The sequence below is a fragment of the Lasiodiplodia theobromae genome (genome assembly GCF_012971845.1).
Source record: "Lasiodiplodia theobromae strain AM2As chromosome Unknown scaffold_22, whole genome shotgun sequence".
Classification (NCBI taxonomy): domain Eukaryota; kingdom Fungi; phylum Ascomycota; class Dothideomycetes; order Botryosphaeriales; family Botryosphaeriaceae; genus Lasiodiplodia; species Lasiodiplodia theobromae.
This window is the reverse complement of record NW_023336428.1, coordinates 652876-673189: the sequence shown is the minus strand read 5'-3', so window position 1 is coordinate 673189 and position 20314 is coordinate 652876. Positions and strand designations below refer to the sequence as shown.

General features: G+C 55.1%; 3 protein-coding genes across 3 annotated transcripts; 1 reads left to right on the top strand and 2 right to left on the bottom strand.

Annotated features, from left to right (window-relative positions):
- Positions 1-2547: 2547 nt before the first annotated feature.
- Positions 2548-4434, bottom strand: LTHEOB_7480 (uncharacterized protein; the record flags this gene model as incomplete). Its single annotated transcript, XM_035516851.1, has 1 exon — positions 2548-4434. One exon carries the CDS (start codon positions 4432-4434, stop codon positions 2548-2550), a length of 1887 nt encoding a protein of 628 aa, XP_035371451.1.
- Positions 4435-7830: 3396 nt separating this feature from the next.
- Positions 7831-9683, bottom strand: LTHEOB_7479 (Autophagic serine protease alp2; the record flags this gene model as incomplete). The annotated part of the gene is made up of 3 exons (XM_035516849.1): positions 7831-8112; positions 8169-9116; positions 9309-9683. The coding sequence occupies 3 exons, from the start codon at positions 9681-9683 to the stop codon at positions 7831-7833; spliced, it is 1605 nt and encodes a 534-aa protein (XP_035371450.1).
- A 984-nt stretch (positions 9684-10667) lies between these two features.
- On the top strand, positions 10668-19179 carry LTHEOB_7478 (Beige beach domain-containing protein; the record flags this gene model as incomplete). The annotated part of the gene is made up of 5 exons (XM_035516848.1): positions 10668-13296; positions 13352-13761; positions 13810-14305; positions 14356-18638; positions 18697-19179. The coding sequence occupies 5 exons, from the start codon at positions 10668-10670 to the stop codon at positions 19177-19179; spliced, it is 8301 nt and encodes a 2766-aa protein (XP_035371449.1).
- Positions 19180-20314: the final 1135 nt, after the last annotated feature.

Below are 20314 nucleotides of genomic sequence, written 5' to 3'. Positions count from 1 at the left end.
TTCGGTCCGTTTTCCGGGCGCGCGCCCCTCCGTCCTCCAATTGCCATCATTCGAAAAAAGAGGCACCAGGGGAAATAAATGCGGATCCTCTTTTTCTGGGCCAAAATACCCATCGAGCTGATGATCGAAGAATCGCTAGTAGCAGGCCTTAAAAAAGGAAGAGGCAAATGCTTTGCGCTAACGTTCGCTTACTTACTCGGTTACGGGCCTTGCTGTGTCAAATACTGCTTGCCATACACAAGTCGTGTGTCGTGCCGCGCCGCGCCGTGCGGCCACCACCGCCGCCGCCGCCGCTTGAATTTCTGCAGCCTTTCCGCGTCGGCTCGACTCGCTCTGTTCTGCTGCCTGCCGGCCAACCCGCGCTGCTCCTGCAGGACAGAGTAGGGGGCGTGATGCATATGTGGTGGCTTGCACACAGTCCCGGTCGGGGTTGTCATGCAGCCAGTCATTGACGGTGCCGATTCCGCGGCGCAAAGATCTCCCTTCTTTTTTGCCCCCCAACCCCCCTCCAGGCAGATGCCGATGGCAGGATTAGGATGATTGAGTGGAGTCGGCCGGATGCAGAGGACGGCTTTTCCCCCTCTTCCCGATTTGTTGGATCAAGGGCCGCGCCGGTGGGGAATATGATCGGACTTTTGGCCTGCTTCCGCTCCTCCAGCCTCGTTACAGCAAGCAGCGGCGGACGGCTAAAGCAAGCAAGGTCCGGAATGCCGTAAGAAAGGGAAAGAGAAGATGGTGTGCAGGGACACACATGCGTCTCACACTCCTCCTCCTCCTCCTCCTTCTTCCTCTCTGCCAACACCCCATCCCTGCTGCATTGGAAACTTGATTGAAAACCGTTGGCCGACCGAACGAGATCGATCCTTGTCTGCCGAAACGATTGGCCACGGAGGAAGGGCCGAGGCTATCGTTCGTTGGACATCTTAAATTCATCCCAACGTCCACCACGTTACAACGACTTTCCCGCCGCCGCCGCCGTCTCATCTGTATGCAAAGTCATGGCGATGCAGACGTGGCTAGTGCTGCTTGCTTTTTTTTTTTTTTTTTCACGACGCGGACAGATCTCCATAGCGAACTGTATCCGCAGCGTTCACCGTATCTGCTGCTTCTTGACCATGACGACCAATTCCAACATGAACCGGAGATGAATGGTTAAAAGTGTGAGCACACAAAGGCCGAGCTCCGTCGCCGCCTCACTTGTTGACCCACTTCATTTCGACTCATCATCATCTGCCGGGCAACCTTGCCCTCTTGCTGCTTTGACGTTGTGTGTGTGCCAGGGATCATGCACTCGGGGATAAGGCTGACAAGAGATAACCTGTGTTCCAGCTAGCGGCGCGATGACGGCGGTCATTTGGGCCTTCGCCGCCGCTCCTCATTTTCGCCGAAGAGCCATGACGACAGAGGTGATTACGGGCGTATCGTTAAATAACGACAATCGTGCTCGTCGTCTGTTGCTAAGGGCTTCTTTGGTTTAGTCCTGGTCGTTGTGCTCCAGTCTATCCGGTAGCCTTATCAAGACTGGCTGCGATGCTGGCACAGCCCGATGACGGAACCATCGGGCTTTCCCTCCCCCAAGATTTTCTTCCATTGGAAAGCATCTTGCTTGCGTGGGTTAATTGAATCCAATCGCCAGATGGATTTGTATACTCCAGTGAACACTCACCTCTGTGTCCGGATATTTCTATCGGAGGCGGAAGTCAGGAATGCAGGCGCCGGCAGAAGGCTCGACGGCCTAGCTCCCACCCGACAAAGATCGCTATGACGCTTCGTTCGATCAAGATGTCGAAGGCATGCTGGGCGTATGGCACAACAATGCTGCTGGAGACACCACAGACCCATTCAGGCGAACCAGAGCCTCGGCAAAGGCAGAGGTTCCCTAGGTAATGGAAAGAACGGCAGTCCCTCTGGTGAAATGGCTAGCGACGATGGCGAATGATTGATGATAGGACTCACTGCAAGAACGAACAGTGGTTCGGCATTCCTCGCAGCCTGGCACAGAGAGCTCAAATCGTCTGCCACCACCACCGCGCTAGACCCACGGCTCTCGCACGCATTACCGCCCATTGATATTTTACACTCAGATCTGGCTCTCCTTTCTCACACCTGAGGTACCACGTAAAATGAAGAAACAATTTGATAAAGGATGTTTTTCCTAAGAGAGAGATTGGAATTATATCAACTCCGTGAACTTCATGCTACTTGCGCTTCCGTATGAAGTTTGTTGAGAGAGGTAGTATGCTGCATGCCAAACAGTGAATATCGGAGAACGAGGGAAAGCCTCCGAAAGATGAAAAAAGGGACTGATAAGATAAAATATACAAGAAGAAGAGAAGCGAAGCTCTGAAGTGAGCATACTTGAAAACGGGACCTCCAACCAGGCCCCCCAAGCAAAAAAGAAGAACGACGAACATCAACGCAACACAAGCCAAGGGGGAAGAACTGAGCCGCATCAGGCAACGTGCCCATCATCCAAAGCAACCAATCAACGAACCATCCATCCACACCCCCTCCCTGCGCCAGAAACTCACCACTGCCCCACAACACTCACAAGAACGCCATACTCCCGCTCTCCCCCTTCACATTATTACCACTCCCCCCGCCTTTCTCCTCCGGCGGCGTCACCGCAGCAGCACCGGACTTCTTCTGCTTCTGCTGCTGCTGCTGCTGCCTCGTCGACAACCACTTCTCAGCAAGCAACTGTCCAGGACTCGGCGTCCCGCGATCGCTCTCCGCAGCACCAGTACCAGCAGCGCCACCACCTCCATTCTCCGCCCCGAAGAAAAACTCCTTCGCTGCTGCCGTCACCACGGGCGTCGTCGTCATGGAGGCGGTAGGCGACGCATTCTCCTTGAACCCGACGTAGCTCTGCTGATACAAGCGCATCGAGCTAGGCTTGGGCGTGACGCGCAGCGCCGGCGTGCTCTGGCGGGTCGTCAAGAGTTGCTGATGGTGTTGCTGTTGTTGATAGTGGTTGTGATGGGTATGATGGTGAGTATGATAAGGACTAGTTGTTGCTGACAGTGAGAGCGGAGACGGGCTGCCGGGATTGTGGTGGTGGTTGTGCCGCGAAAGCGATGCGCGGCCGAGCGATGGTGGCGGAGGCGGGATCCATGGGGGCGTGGAGGGGGATGGCGCCGCTGCCGCTGCCGCTTCACTGTTGCTGCTCTTGCTGTATGGTCCCTGCATGATCGTCTGCACCGTGTCGCCCTCCATGCTGGGGTTGGGCGTTGGGCTCGGCGTCAGGCGGCCGCGGCCGCGGTGCGAGCCGCCGACTGCCACGGGCTTCCGGCGGAGGTGGTGGGGGTGGTGGTGGTGGTGGTGCGGGTGAGGGGGAGGGGGCAGGAGGAGGGTGGAGCCGGCGGCGATGGGGATGGCAGTAGGGCTGTGTGCTGCTGCTACCGGGCTGCTGCGTTGTATGGTGGAGCGGAGCTGATCGCCGCTGCGCTGCTGGCGGAGGTCGAAGGCGGAACGGGGCCGGGAGAAGGGCGTGATAGTGCCGGCAGGGCGGTAGCGGAAGGGCGGATTGGCAGCAGCAGGGGCAGTGGCGGGTTCGACGGAAGAAGAGTAAGTAGGGACGACCGCTGGCCTTTGCTGCTGATGCTGCTGCATGACGACGGGATCTTCGGCGGACGTGGTGTAGTGAGCGAGACTGGAGTGACTGCGGCCTGCGGAACGGCGGACGGATTGGCAAGATTGGGAGGTGCGGATGGTCTGGTCTGCGAGGCTGCTGACTGGTATCTTCTCCTCGGGCTCTGAAGATGATGCTGACTCTGATTCACGATCGGTGCTAGAGCCGGATCCTGACGTGCTGGGGCTGTTGCTGTTCTTCGACTCGATCTGTGCAGTTCCACTGTCCTTCTCTGCGAGGACTTCGCTCTTGTGGGTGCTACTCTTAATACCGCGAAGACCGACTTGATCCTCAGCTTCACTGGGCGGTGTCTCAGTGCTTGCGCCGGTGGCATGGTTTCCAGACTTCATATCGCCCGCTTTTGGTCGATCAGATGGTCCTGCTATTCTTTCTTTAGGCTCGATCAAAGTGAGCCTTTCAGGGCGGGTATTCGGATAGTTGTGCGAAGCTGGCCGTGATTTAAAGATAACGACCTCGTCATCGCCGTCTCCCACGCCAACAATTTCTGCATGTTCTCTTTGGTGCCCAACGGGCTTCAGTAACCATTCTTCCGTCATGCTCATGTCAAAGTCCTGACTCAGGTCAAGTTCCGAGACTTCCTTAGACAGCCATTTCTTCCAATCCTTGCTTGAACGAACGGTTCCAACAGTGGCATCTTTCTTTGGTGAAGATCCCAACGTGTAGCTTTTTGCAGAGTGGCTCGAAACGATAACTACGGTACCAGGTGGGCAGTTCGATCCATCACTCTCCTTTCTGACAGGGGACTCTCCGGTAGAGTCTCGTGAATAGACACTGGGCGACATGATGTCGGCTCTTGAAGGCCAGCTCGGATTAAGCATATCGACCGGTTGCTGCGGTTTGCGACTAGAGGTACGTGGAGGAGCTTCAATGCTCTTCGATGGGCTTGGCGAGGAGTCGAGTCGAGTGAGTTCATAAGGATTCACACCTGCCATTGCCCTCTTCAAGTTTCTGGAAAAGACCGGGGAATGACCCTGGTTGAGCTGAGACTGCCAACGGCTCTCTGACTTGCATTTGCGTCTCGCGATCTGTTCAGGTGTGGGTATCGTTGCCTTCGCAGCGCGCTGGAGGCGGATGCGAGGGAGAACAAGTCCGGAATCATCATCTTCGGGTGAACCGCGACCTGAATCGTCCTGGTCGTCGAATTGTTGGTGGCCACCACCCCTCCGCTCCTTTGAACGAGACTTTCCAAAAGCGTCCGGTGTGACTGAGCGAATGGTTGCCTTAGTAGCACGGCTGACTCTGGATGATGCGCCCGACGTGTTGCGGATCTGGGAAGGAAGCGTAGCTCGCTCCGTCTTTTCATGCAGTGATTGATTTCCTGATGTCAAAAGATTTGGATCAAGATTGCTGTCCAACCCGGCCTTTTCAAGTCTGCTTTTCAACGCCGAGAATACATCAAAAGCGTCGGGACCTTTGGCAACAGGTGATGTATTCGCAGGCTTTCTGAATGTGCTTCTACCCAGTAATGAGGCGGCGCTGCGCTTTCTCTCACATGCAGGCTCCGTTTCTGGGATAATTGAAAGCCTTTTCGGATCACGGCCGTTTATGCTGGTCGTTGCCGACGAGTTTGTCCAGCTAGTGACACGAGATTTGCTAATGTCTGTTGCATCGTGATCATCGCCGGATTCTCGAGAGTGGTGCGAGACGTCTGACAATGTTCGCTGACGCGATACCTGCCTGGGGGGCTCTGTTGTAGTGAAGTAGTCCATCGGCGCAGCTGTAGCAGTGCCAGGCGAGACTTCCCTTGGTGTGGCCTGGATTGAATTGCTGAAGTATACACGAGACGCATCGACCTGTTGAACTGGTAAGGAGATTGTAGGCTTTGACGTCTTGCGAAATACTTTTTTGAGTTTTGTCTTCAGAGACCCGGAGAAAGATCGTTTCTCCTCGGGCTTTGAAGATGCGATAGCAGGTCCCGAAATGCTCAGAGGTGGTGTCTCATGCGGGGGACTTCCCTCGGAAGTAGCACTAGATTGGTGCTGTGGCTGTCTGTCCTGGCGCTTCTTGAAAGGAGTGAAGACGAAGGATGGCCGCGTTATTAACCTGTTCTTCTGAAAATCTTGCAGCACTTTATCGCGAGCCGCCGCGATCTCCCCAGAGGCTGGTGCTGTTGAAAAAGTCTGGGGAATTGTATCGTCTTCACTAATTGATGTCACTGGCACTCTGCTTTCTCTGGCCTTCTGGCTGCTGGAACGCCTGCTGTTCATGGATGTACCTGGGTGTATATCGCGAGAGCTTCCAATTCCAAGGCTCCATGAAGTGTACATGGAGCGAGACTTGCGGACGTGCTTCTGTACCGGTGTAGCAGGGGCGATGGCCGGAGATGCAGCCGGAAGCATCTCTCTGGAAATTGGAGGGGCAGAGGCGATAGATGTAGGTATACTCTCGGTTATGGTGTGCTGAGGAGTGGCAGCCAGTGCCGCTGTAGCGTTAGGCCTGTTATTCTGTTCCCTGTCGAGACTGATTCGTTGAGGCTGTGTTGACTGCCGGCGCCTGGCTGCGCTGTCTTCTCCAGCCTGTCGAAGGCTTGAGCCGCGCGGCGGGAAGTGTGAGCCCTGCGACGCCCTACTCGCGTTACTTCTGCGTCTTGCTAATTCCAAGCTTTGTTCAGGCCGGCATTTGCCGCGGTCCAATGCATTTGCTCGTTCGAATGCCTGCACAGCAGCGGTGGTGGCATGCTCTCGGACGATGAAGGGGTCGGAGGGCCCAGCTGCGGCACTTCTGCCTCTTGAATGGACCGAAGACGTTGACTTGGCGTGTCGCAGCCGTGTGCCGGCGTCACTGGAGGCACGCGATAGCATGGACAGATGTAGAGGGAGCGGTCGACCGCAAGCGCGGTCGTATCGAGGATGCCAACGATATCCAAGATGCCGAATCGAGAAGAAGTATGCGGGTTCGGCTTCGGCGAACAAACAACGGTATCATGTGGAGAAGAGAGGAACTATTGAGGGTTCATCTGGATCTAGGGAGGGAGCCAATCGGCAGGCTGGGCCTGCCGTTTCGGCAGGGACAGCCCGCCATTGCTTCGGCAAGCGCTCGCCAAACCAGGTGGCCGGGAAGCTGGATCTTGGTTGATCAGATTTCGCCCAATATCGGAAAGAGAGAATGGAAAGCGCGAGGAATGCTGCGATGAGCCTCACCTTTGACGTTATAGCGTATAGGTTTAAAACTCACATTTTAGCTGACCACAAGAAAGGTGCAGCAACACTAGCACGACACGAATGATTTTAAAACTCCCACTAAGTGTTTTGTTGAAAAAAATGAGTCACCGTATTGCAAATCCGAGGAAAAAATGTGGTGTTGTTGCAAGGTAGACCCCGGCCTTGAATACTGCTGCAGAGGAAAATTGGCAGGTACTTTCGAAGTAGTCTCTAAAGGGTACATTGCCTTGGTGTAATGGGAACTTATGTACCTAAAACTACTGCGAAGGGATTTTCAGTGTCGTGCTTTGATCTTGTCAGTGAGGCTTTTGCAGTGTCTCAGGATGGTCCAACAAAGGGCAGAACCACTCCACTCATGCCCGCTCGATTGCGTGTTCATGTCAGCGCTTACCACAGCACAGCGTCCACACCAAACCTACCAAGAAGTGGGGTCTAGTTTCGAAGGCTATTTGGTAAGCGGAGAGCTTTGCGTGACTGTCCCTTGCACAGTCGCTGTTCCAGATGACCTGTTCTGGCGGCGGCTTCTGTTGGGTAAGATCTGCGGACGCGGCAGACAGCTCTTTGCCGATTGGAGGACACCGGTGATCTGCATGGAGATACGGGCCCAAGCTTTCAGGGTTGCCCCATGACAGCTTTCCCCGTGGATGCACCTCCAAAAGGACACACGACAGTTTGCCTGCATTGCTGTTGCTGATTGGTGTTGGGGCAGCGCTTATCTGGCCAAGAACCACACTTCGGACTTCGCCACCTTGACGCGCCTCCGAGTGATACCAAATGTTGGGAACCATCGTGTGTGCGAATTTCAAGCTTACATTGCGAACCTACGAAGCATATGCGACCGGGCTTCCCAATCTATGCCTATGAATGCCATGACCCATAAACGAATTACCGTAACCTCTCCCAAGATGAAAAACATGTCTGCTCCGTAACCTGTTCCCAAATATGTCTATTGGGGAGCCACACTGGCACCGCCCAATTCATAATGTGATATCCTCAAGTGAAATGCACGTCCACCATTTACATGGACTCGTGCTTAGCAGCGCGGTGGCGCTTGAACTCCTCAAGGAAGTCCTCCATCTCGTCGGCGACGAAGTCCTCGAACTTCTCAGCAAGCTTCTCGATCTTGGACTCGAGCTTCTCGGAGCCAGCGGAGAACTTGCGGCTGACGCTCTCGACCTCCTCCTCAACATCCTCCATCGAGGGCAGGGAGATGTCAATGACCTTGGAGGTAAGCTTGTAGCCACCGTCGGCGACGATCTCGCTGTAGTTGGACTTGCCACCGCCGTTCCAGGCAAGGAGCTGCATAATTGATTAGCAAGACGCATTTCAAATGATAGCGGATGATCGGAACTTACGTTGGTGGTATCGCTGGGAACATCGCTCAGAGCATCCTCAGTAGCGACAGCGATGAGCTGCTTCTTGAGCTTGGCGGGGGTGATCTCCGCAACGGAGTAGGCAGAGTCAGAGGCAGGCTGAAGCGACAGGAAGTAGGCAAGAAGGCCAGCAATGTGGGGAGAGGCCATCGAGGTACCCGAGATCTTGTTGGTGGCGTACTTGCTGCCAATCCAGGTGGACAGAATGTTGAGGCCGGGGGCGAAGATGTCGTTGCACTTGCCGTAGTTGGAGAAGTAGGCACGCTCGTCAGCGAGAGTCGAGGCTCCGACAGTGACGGCCTTCTCGGCACCAGCAGGCGAGTACCTGCAGGAGTCGGCGTTGTCGTTACCGGCAGCAACAGCGAAGTGGATACCAGCATCGACAGCAGCGTTGACAGCGAGGTCGAGAGTGGTGGACTTGCCACCGCCAAGACTCATGTTGGCAGCGGAGCCCTTGAAGCCCTTCTTGCCCTTGCCGGACTTGGCAGCTTCAACCTTGGAAGCGTGCTGCTCAGCAGCGTACTCAACACCCTTGACGACGTCGGACATGGTGCCGGAGCCGTTGGAGCGGAGGACCTTGACGGCGTAGACGTTGGCCTTCTTGGCAACACCGTACTTCTTGCCGGCGACGGTGCCAGAGCAGTGGGTGCCGTGGCCGTTTCCATCCTCATCGGCATCGCCCTGAGGGATGGTCTTGCCCCAGTGAGCGCGACCCTCGAAGTCGACGTGCTCGGTGTTGGTGCCGGTGTCGATAACGTAGACATCGACACCCTCTCCACCATCGGCAGTGTACAAGTATTTGCTGAAGGTGCCGAAGCTCAGGCTCTCACGGTGAGAGATACGGGCGAGACCCCAGGGGGCGTTCTTCTCGACCTCGTAGTCGTCATCCTTCATGGTGTGGACCTCGGAGTCCTTCTCGACGTACTCGACCTAGGCACCAAGCTCGTCAGTATGGCGTGATGAGACGTAACAAAGCAAGTCACGTGTGTCAAAGGGGAAGTGCGACAGCATAGCTACCGTGTAGCTTGCAGATGCCAGGGGCGTGGGGAAGACGGGAGGATGGTGGTGCGATGGGGAGCGTCCGAGACCGGACGGGGCGGGCGCATGTTACAGATGACTTACATCGGGGTGTCTCCGAATCTGCTCGATGACATCCTCATCGAAGTGGCCGGAGTAGCCGAGGAAGCCGCCGGCGACGTTGTAGGTGTGCTTGAGGCCCTCGAACACCTCGTCGACGATGGGGAACTGCGAGCGCTTGCGCAGCTCGGTCCGCTCGGTCTCGCTCGAGCTGTGGATCTCCTGGACCCAGGTGTGATGAGCGGTCGCATCGTCGTGCTTGACGTGGCTCTTGAACTTGATGATGTACGAGTTGGGGACCTCCTTGGAGTTGACCGAGGAGATGACGGGAGCAGCGTCGTTGTGGATAGAGCCGGTGTTCAAGACCGGGGAAGCTGTCGCCAGCACGGGCAGCAGCGATAAGCCGATAGCAGCCTTCATGATTGCTGAGGTCGCCCGGATCTCGTCAAGGAAAGAGAGCGAAAGTAGACAAGACGATGTGATGCGAAGCGGGAGGGAGTGAAGGGATGGGGAGAGGTGGATGGGAAGTGGAAGCCGAGGGAGCTGGAGCTGGAGCTCTTATCAATGGGTGAGGCGGATGACGAAGAGGAGCTGCTGCCAGCCTCCGTCCCCAGAGTCTAAGCCAAATGCGGACCATAGCGCGCTGCACCAGTCACGCGCATCCGGCCGGAGTCAAGGCTCCAATCCAGGTACACTGCTGGTGCGGCGAGCAATGCGCGCAGTTCGAGACGGCGACAGGGACCTCCCAACCGCGTTAGCTGCGAGCTTGCACTGGCGTGCGCTACGAGCCCGCACCGCGTACTGTAGAGACGGCGCTGCGTGAGCGGATTAACGCGTCCGCGGCTGCCGTGCGCCCGTGGCCTCGCGCCGGGGGCTGCTACGCGCCGAGTGTCCCTGAGGCGGAGATGTAGCGTCATGGCTCGCTAGGGTGTGGCTCGGTGCTGGTCGAGCTGTCTCAGGCTGTGCTTGCTGTGCTGGGCAATGCCGCGCGGAGCTCCCCAGCTACCTTCGATTTTGAGGACACCCGCGTGAAACCCACACCTGACCCCCACCGCGTACCGGCGGGCTGACGGCGACTACTGAGGGTGTTCTGCTGCTGCTTTGCCTCCGCCCGAGCCGCAGCTACTCAGGCCGCCGAGTCCACCAACGCCGCTTCGCCCCGCCTCGCCCACTCCGGTGCTGTATCACCCGCAACATCGCTACTCGCTCCCCCGCCACCGAACCCGCGCAGCCTCAAGCTGCCTCGCATGCCTGTCTGCGCCTTCAGATGACGAGCGAGCTCTGCGACATTTTCCCCGACTCGACACATCCGACGGCGATCGCTCTGCCGGGGTGAGATGCCAGCCGAGTACCACTCCCGTCTTTGCTTCGGACCCTAGACCGCGCTGAGCCGGAGGTACCATCATGGACGACCACACTCGCCGCTCGTCTGCGGCCGCCTCCCGCACGAACAGCCCGACCCTGAAGGAGCTCTTTACCCTCGTTGATAACCTTATCGCCGCACTCCCGCAGAGCTCCACCTCGTCCACCGCCGACACCATCCAGACTCAATGCGATTGCCTACGACGAATACGCCAGCTATTGATAGACTCGCCCGACTCCCGCCAGCTCAAAGACGCCTTTCGCCAGGCCAAGGGCCTCACCGCCTTGATTGACACGCTCCGATCCGTCTCCGGCTTCTACAACCCCTCGACCCTTTCCAAAGATGACCACACCGAGTTCTTCGAGCTCCTCAAGGCCGTGCTGGCCGTGCTCTCCGAAGCCTTGAACGACCACCCCGGCAACCGCAGGTTCTTCCGGAAGAAAGTGGAGGATGGTGGTTGGAGAGCGTTGGAACAAGCCCTCATTAGCACTGGCGTTGGCGGCGGCTTTCAGGATACTGGTTCGTTTGACGATGCAGGGCAGGAGCAGCTCTTTGGCTGTCTCGTGGCATTTGCACTGGCTGAGGAGAACATGGCACGGATCTTCCGTGACATTAGAAGCCTCCAGCCTGATGCCACGAATGGAGACCACCAGCCAGATGCCACTGAAGCGGTCGTTGTGGGGGCTGGAAATGCTGACAAGTCGGCTGAACACTCCCGGGATCCTACAATTGGCATGCTTGAAAAGCATCTGGCTGGCTTCTTCAGTGGGAATGAAGTCCTTCAAAATCCAGAGATACTACCAGTGATCATCAATACGTGGTTGATGCTCTTTCAGGAGAAGACAGTCGGGTCAAGATCGCCGCGATTGTCTACTTCGGTTCTTCTGGTCTTGGAGAGAATCATTGCCATGTCTGCGCATAACAAGCTGGCAGCCCATGGAACCGGCGTACTGAAAACACTGTTGCCGTTGATGTTCGAGGCAGAGAAGGACTCGTCGGAGCACTTCCTTCTTTCCAGGCTGACTGAAGATCTCATTTCGTACGGTATCAATGACTTGGATGATGCCAGGTATCTATACAAACTCGCCGCCAAGTCAGAGGAAGCTGCCAAATTCCTTTTGTCGGCCATTCAGTCGTCAAGGCAAGCTCCTTTCATCCAGCTGGACATGTCGTTGCATGGATACACCTCGATCGAGCTTCGGGACCTCGGTAGAACATTTCCTCCGACCTCTTCAAACGGAGGGTACACGATTACTGCTTGGCTTCGAGTAGACAAGTACGACGACAACTTCCATACCACAATCTTCGGGGCCTACGATTCAACGCAGACCTGTTTCGTTCTGGTGTATTTGGAAAAGGGATCTCATTATCTGATCCTGCAAACATCAACGACCTCTTCCAGACCCAGCGTCAGGTTCAAGTCCGCCGTCTTTGAAGAAGGTGTCTGGTATCACATTGCCATAGTACATCGCAGACCAAAAGTGGCTGGTTTGAGTCGTGCGAACTTATTCATCAATGGGGAATTCGCTGAACAAGTGAAATGCAACTTTCCTTCTAACCCACCGAGCTATAGCAGCAGTACCGAGAGCTTCACTGCATTTGGTTCAAACCAACGCACATACTCGCCGATAGAAGCTTTTCTCGGCACTCCGCATACCATTTCTCCACGCTTGGGTAGAAATGTCGTCTCAACGAAGCTTTCTATTGCGTCCTTCCACTTATTCCAAGAGGCTTTATCTGACGAATTGGTTGCTGTATACCACAAGCTTGGGCCAAGATACCATGGCAACTTCCAGGACTGCCTCGGGTCTTTTCTCACATATCATGCATCGGCGGATCTAAACCTTTACAATGAGCTACTCCATCCAGCTAAGGAAGAACGCTCCGAAATTCTTTCCGCTATGCGTCACAAGGCTGGCGCGATCCTCCCCGAAAGCCGGATCCTTCTCAGTATCTCTCCAACGGCCGTTATGGACGACGACGATAGGAACCATATCGATGAAACCCAGCTGGTCAAATCGTTGTCAAAGGCAGCAGCAAAGAACCTTCGCTACTACACGCGAAGCGCGGGTCATCGCATTGCCATCAACGCTGCGGTGCCCTCGATCAACGATGCTCTTTGCCAGGTGAATGGCGTCGCTATTCTTGCCGGCGAACCTGTCGTTGTCGTACCTCAGTCACTGGACGATGCAAGCTGGAGGGTTGGAGGCACAACGGCCATTGGACTGAAGCTGGTCGAGTTGGCTACGACACGGAATGCTTTGATGACTGCCGTCCAGATTATGTTCGAATCCGTTCACGACAACTGGAGAAATAGCGAGGCCATGGAGAGGGAACACGGCTTTGCCGTTTTGGCTGCTCTGCTCCGGGATAAGCTCGGTCTCGGATCGGTCTTTGGCCGAGCGACGACAGGGCAGATTGATGACCCAGACCACGAATCATTGTCTTACGAATTATTGCAGCTCATTCTTAGATTTGTTGGATTTGAGGAACATAAGCCTCAGGAGTCCAAGATCATCAATCCTCTAGCTTACAGAGCTCTTTTGATCGATTTTGACATCTGGCGGAAATGCTCCGCCGATACACAAAAGCTGTACTACAGGCAGTTTGAATGCTTTGCAAAGGACAGTAAATATCATGTCTTTAATGCGAAGCGTCTTACTCGCATGCGTAAGTCCATCACCCGGAAATGTGCATAATTTTGGCAGTTCTAACATATACACAGGCATCATAAAGAGGCTTCTTGACGCGCTCAAGGGAGAAAACTTTACTGGCGAAGTTTTCCCCCATTTCCTCAATGCATTCAAGGCTCTCTTGAAATGCAGCGTCTCCTCGGATATCCTCAGGTCACTTGCACTCTTCATCACATTTGCTCTGCAGGAAAACAGAACACTGGTTAATCGTCCGCTCCGCTCCGGCAGTAATGCAAGGCAGATGAAGCGGGCACCGACGCAGCCACTATTATCCAACTCCAGCCCTTCCACACGGCCCATGACACCAAGCCTTCAGACCGAATCGGAGGTGATGCCAAAGAAGGAGTTGGGCGTCAAGATCCTGGAAGCATACGCCGCGTTTCTCTGTGATGATGCAAGTGCCACGGAGATCCGGCGCTTTGCAAAGACTGTGACCAACAAGGTAGGCATTTGCTCCGATTTATCGGACGAGATGGCTGATTTGGGTCAGTGGCTGGTTTATCTTCTTGCCGAGAATGATGCTCGGGTAATCGTTCCAACCATGCAAATACTTGCCCGGCTCCTGGTAATTCAAGGCCCGCACTTTGTGAAGAAATTCACAAAGGACGGAGGATTCACCAACCTGAAGCACCGCCTCAAGGCTTGGTGGAACACACCACCAATCTGGACTATTTGCTTTGCCATTCTCTTCGGTGCAGATGTTGGGAGGATCACTTTCGAAAGAGATTTCGACCTCTTTAACCTGATGGATGCGTTCTCGTCGGCGAATGGTCAGATCAACATAGCTTATCCGGACATTTTCCCGGCAATGACGGCAATGCTCGAGACGGGTATCCGAGTCGTTGTGAAACAACAGGAAGCGCTCGACAGACCGGCCACAAGTCAGGGCGAGAACGGCGGCAACCCGAGCACGCCGTCTGTAGAACTCCCCAAAGGCCCCGGCAGAAAGCGCTCCATGTCATTGGAAAGCGAGCTTTCATCAAGAGGTGAGTAGAGTTTCTCTCGTATACTGAATATTCCCACTGACATCGCACAGCTGAAACACCACAGCCATCTTCGAGGCAGAAGCTTGTAGACTATGCAGCAATTCTGCATACGATCATTCAGTTCTTAGCAGATGTTCACATGAAGTCCCCACACTTCCGCGAATACGCCATTGCTTCGAACTACATTCAGGATCTTCTTTTTGTCCTCTACCCAGTCATCGTCACCTCCGACAGCGTATCCGCTGAAACAGAGCTGCACTCCCGCGGGTCTGCCCTGACGTTTGAAGGCCAGGATGTACTTATAAACCCTCAAACAGGGCCGGGCGATTCTCAACCTTCAATCGTCCGCACTACTCCGATTGAGGCACCCCGCAGCCCCTCTGCTTCGAAGGCTACACCGCTCAGACGAGGAAATTCCTTCATTTTGATTAGTTCCGACAAAGCGAAATATCCCGCTACTTCAGCACGGCTCCATACCGTTCTCTCGCCAAAGAGGTCAAGGTCGAGTTCTATAGACCTGAAGGTTGGCAATGCTGTCGTGCAATCCCTGCTTGAGCTTGTCATTGGCGTTTTCCTGGACCAGCTACTGCATAAAAAGGACTTTACTGGATTCGGACTCTTCCTAAAGGTCCCACCTGGCTTTCAGGAACATCAGGCATACTTCGAATCCTACGTGCTCCTTCACACCATGCAGATGATCACCAATGAGCTGCAGCTTCGCCAAGATCTACTCTCTGAGCCAAGAGTCCTTACAAATCTTGCTCGTTATACACTCCACATGGCCGAAGCCGTCTTTGAGGGCTGGTTCTTGAATGGGGCCGAAGCGTTGCTCGATTTTATTGGGACAGTACTGGACTACTTGCACCGCCCGGACGTGGCCCAGATAAAGGCAGTACGTCTCTGCACGCAAGCAATCTCGACCGTTCGTACCGTCTTCTTCCGTGTCGCCTTGCTCCGCCTCTCCGAGCTGGATGAACCCGACAACGAGACCGAAGCCATTGCATTCCTGCACAAGATGACTTATTGGCAAACAATCATCTTGCACCCGGATAACCTGGAAGGGAACTACCTCAGGCTGCTGTGCTACCTGCTTTACACGAAGTTTGTCTCCGGAGACCCTCGCGTCAGGGCAGCAGCTGCGGATTTCTGGAGGCTTATGCTCGTGCAAAAGCCTGACGAAACGTCACAAATGCTGAATCAGACAACTTCGAGTAACGATCGCAAACTCTTCACCGAGTTCATGAAGTTGACAGAGCTCGACAATGACGCTTTTCTAGCCTGGGTCGACGAACGTCGCAGCGAATTGGATAACTTGTTCTTTGGCGCAATGTCAAAGTCTTGGGAAGAATTTGTCACGGAAGAGAACCGCAAGACGGAAGAGAGTGCAAAGACTAGGGTCAGCAAGCGGCGTGAGCGCTTAAAGCAGTGGCAGGCCGAAGAAGAAGCAGCAGACAACACTTGGCATCGCCATGAAGTCTCGACAACACACTGGCGTGCCAACATCTTCGCTGCCGAGCGATTGAAGCATCAAAGAGCACAGCAAGATCAACAGGACAATCTCGCCTTCCTGGCATCTGCATTAGGAAAACTCGATCGTTCGCTGCGCGAACCGTGTGCCTTGCTCGAGTCCGAAGAGGTTTCAAAGTGGCAGCTTGATGAAACAGAAGGCCGGAATAGAATGAGACTCCGAATCCTCCCGGATAAGACCACGGCTCGAAATGATGAATATCAACCAAAGAGGCGGGATTCCGAAGGTGTTCACAAGACAAAACTCAGCCTTGTGACCAACATTCCGCAGATCGCAACTCCCGATGCTGCCAATGCCACACCAAACAGCGCCCACCCCAGTGGCCAAAACGGTAGGGATCGGTCGGTCAGCCAATCCTCCGTCCAGTCCAATGCCGACGACGATTTTGAGTTTGTTGCAGATCCGAACGAGGGCGAAGATGGCTTCGAGGACAAGAACCGCAAAGTCATGCGCACGCTTCAATCAGGAGATCAGGTTCAACACGTATTCAACGTGTCCCGTATCGTTGGTTTGGAAGCATGCGAGGGATTGCTTATCCTCGGCAAAGACTCGCTGTACCTATTGGACAACTTCTTCCAGCGGTCTGACGGAGAAATCATTCGCGTGTGGCAGGCACCGCCCGAGGAGCGTGACAGTTACGTCCAAATGATCTCCGGAAAGAAGGCAACGGAGAGGAGGCCACAGATGGTTGACGGCGAGCAATCTACACGTAACTGGAAGTGGCCGGAGGTGATCAGTATCTCAAAGAGGCGCTTCTTGTTCCGCGACGTTGCCATCGAGATTTTCTTCACTGACGGGCGGAGTTACCTTCTGACGGCCATCGCACCCAAGATCCGAGACGACCTCCACGCCAGGCTTCTCTCCAGAGCTCCTCAAGTAACGAGCCCGTCTGCGCTACAGTCTGAGGATGCTTGGCGACTGGAGTCCCTGCGCACGCCGGAGGAGGCGCCGCCTTCCATGGCTTCGAAGTGGGTCAACGCCCTGAACCCAATGGCTCAGAACCCTGCTACGAAGAAGTGGTTGAAGGGTGAAATCTCCAACTTCCACTATCTCATGCTCGTGAACACCATGGCTGGAAGGACCTTCAACGATCTGACCCAGTACCCTGTGTTCCCATGGATTCTGGCCGACTACACTAGCGAGGAGTTGGACCTGACTAATCCAAAGACATTCCGAGATTTGTCGAAGCCTATGGGAGCCCAGACGAAGCAGAGAGAGGCCGAGTTCAAGGAACGTTATCAGACATTTGCCGAGATGAGTGATGGGACGAATCCCGTGTTCCATTATGGCACGCACTACTCGTCAGCAATGATCGTTACGTCCTATCTCATCCGTCTTCAACCGTTCGTGCAGTCCTATCTCCTCCTCCAAGGTGGTAGCTTCGATCACGCAGACCGTTTGTTTGATTCCATCGAGAAGGCGTGGAAATCGGCGTCGAGGGACAACATGACGGATGTCCGTGAGCTTATCCCAGAGTTCTTCTACCTGCCAGAGTTCCTCAGCAACATGAACGGCTACAACTTCGGTACGAAGCAGGTGACTGGTGAGAAGATCAACGACGTGGCTCTCCCGCCATGGGCAAAGGGAGACCCTGAGATCTTCATCGCTAAGCACAGAGAGGCTCTGGAGAGCCCTTACGTGACAAAGAATCTCCACAAGTGGATCGACCTGGTCTTCGGATACAAGCAGCAAGGCGATGCTGCGGTCGACGCTACGAACGTCTTCCACTACCTCTCTTACCATGGTGCCAAGGATCTGGACAACATCGATGATCCTGTGGAGCGTCTTGCCACCATTGGTATCATCCACAACTTCGGTCAAACCCCTCACCAAGTCTTCCAGAAGCCTCATCCCCCGCGAGGTGATCCGCAAAAGCCCAAGCGGCTCGATGGCGCGGCCGACTCTCTAACGCGCCTTCCATTCACGCTTCTCGACGCGCACGAGTCCGTGGCAAGCTTGACGTACCACCCGAAGCAGGAGCGTATCCTTTGCTCTGCAGCATTCCGGATCAACATCCCCCCGAGCTACGACCGTTACATGGAATGGGGCTTCGCCGATGGCAGCGTACGCTTCTACGCCACCGACAGCAAAAAGCTGATCGGCCTATGGGAGCACCTGCACCAAGGCCAGATATCGTGCGCCACCTTCGTCGACGGCAAGACACTCATCACCGCAGGCACGGACTGCACCGTCGCCGTGTGGAACGTCGTCATCCACTCCAAGACGGTCGACCTCGTGCCGAAGGTCTGCTTCTTCGGCCACCGCGCGCCCGTCACGGTGCTCGCAACCTCGCGCGCCTTCAGCACCTTCCTCTCGGCCGACCCGAGCGGCGAAGTCTTCTTGTGGGACCTCAACCGGCTGGAATTCGTCCGCCGCATCAGCAAGCCGGGCGGCGCGGCGGCAGCGCCCGTCAGCTGCGCACGCATCAACAACGTCAACGGGCACGTGATGCTGTGCACGGGGTCGCGGCTGCTGCTGTACACGCTCAACGGGCGGCTGCTGCTGGACCAGGACGTGTGCGACTCGATCGACCCCGACGACGTGGTGTACTCGTGCGCCTTCTACGAGGGCGTCGGCAACGAGTGGCTCGAGCGCGAGCTCATCCTCACGGGCCACCGCCGCGGCGTCGTCAACGTCTGGCAGAAGACGCTCGAGCCCGGCACCGGCGAGTGGATCCTCGAGGTCGTCAAGCGCCTCAATCACGTCGATCCGGCGCGGGAGGATGGTGGGAATTACCCTGGTGCTGTGACGTGCATCTTGCCCATGGCGCAGACGGTGTATACGGGTGATGATGATGGGAAAGTTGTAAGTGTCCCCTGGTCCGAAGTACTATTGTGAGAGCCCTTGACATTTTGTTAACCAGAGGAAATACAGTTCGAGTGGGATTGCGTACAGCGACATGGTGGAGCGTAGACGCACGCGCAAGAAACATGGAGAAGATCATGTGGTGGTCGTCGTCGAGCAGGGGGAAGAAGAAGAAGAAGAGAAGACGACGATGCGGTGGAAGGACAAGGTGAAGAAGAGCGTGAAGCGCGGTTGGACGTTGGATGTACATTTGGCGGGAATCGGGGTGGAGGAGGAGGAGCAGCAGCAGCCAACGCCGCCTCAGCAGCAGCCTATTGACAAGAAGGAGAAGAAGAAGGGAAAGGAAAAGTTGAAGTTGGAGAAGTACGCTGGTAGTTGGGTGCATTTGGGTGGCACGTGCTCCTCCATGCCCTCCTTTGATGATGATGATGACGACGATGAGGGCGAGGAGGTTTGTGTCGGGCCGCGGGAAGCAGCGGATGTTGCTGGCAAGGAGCGTTGGAGGAGGGAGAGGGGGGCTGCTCCGCCGATGCGGTGGTAGAGAAAAAGTGAGATGTCACCTTTGGTTATGTTGTAGGTATTTTTACGAACGGCGCGTGGGGTTGGTTCATCAAAGCATAAGAAAAAGAAAAGTCAGGATCATGTCTTTACATTCCTTTCTCCGATATCTTCTACTGGTGCTCTATAGAGGCTTCCGATGTGTCTTTCCGCTTCATTTGTCTGAGTGTTCCTGTCCGTCCTCTACGCTATATCACAGCCGCTGGCGTTCAGGCACTTCAGGGTGAGCTGGCCGAAGTGAGGACTTTATCAGAAAGGCAATAAGAAACAGACAGCACTTAGAGATGATGACAATACAGGCGCATGAGGACAGGCAATAATAGAGCGTGGAGAGACAAAAAGCAAAAAAGCAACCGGAAGGATCGTCACGTATTCCACGTATCCCAGGCTCTAAACCCCAGCTCAGCATGACACCAAGCTAGAATCGAACCCGTGAGCCGCTTAAGGACGTTCACCTAAACGGGCAACCCACAGATCACAAACACTTCGGGTTTTACACCTTTAAGGTCCTGGTGGCAAGGCATAGTGCCGTAGCATGCTCCCTACACTAACCATCTGTAATTGGAGCGCTTGCTTTCGCGGCTTATGTATTGCAGGGTCCGGATACTGCGTCCGGCCACTCGCGGAATTCTTTCGATTTTCTCGCTGGTGGCGAAAGAGGTGAGGTGTCGAGGTCATCGTCGTGTAGCGCGTCCCTGTAGTCACCTCTCCGTTCTCCGCCTCTACGCGCCGTTTGTAGTCGCTGAATGTGTAGGATGAGCTTGAAAAATCGTCTCTTTGTTGCTCTGGCTGAACGTGCCTGGTTGATTGGGCCTGTCGACCCGTGGAGGAGCTGCTGAGCTCGGATGGCGGGTTGATCATTCATGGCACTGTTTTCCTTTCAGAGGAGCACGAACCTACTAATGTGGTTCGCTTGGGGTAAAGCCATCGTAACATAGGTATTCGTTCGCCATGGTGGAGTTGCGATGGTCCGATAAGATTGAAGTTGAGGAAGTCTGTGACGGAACGACGAGGTCATAGAGCAGAGGTTACGCCTTACGCCTATTACCACCACTCACCGCATCTACTAACCGTCTTGGCTTCCGCAGTTCTCTTACTAAAGTATGTCATCTTTCTCT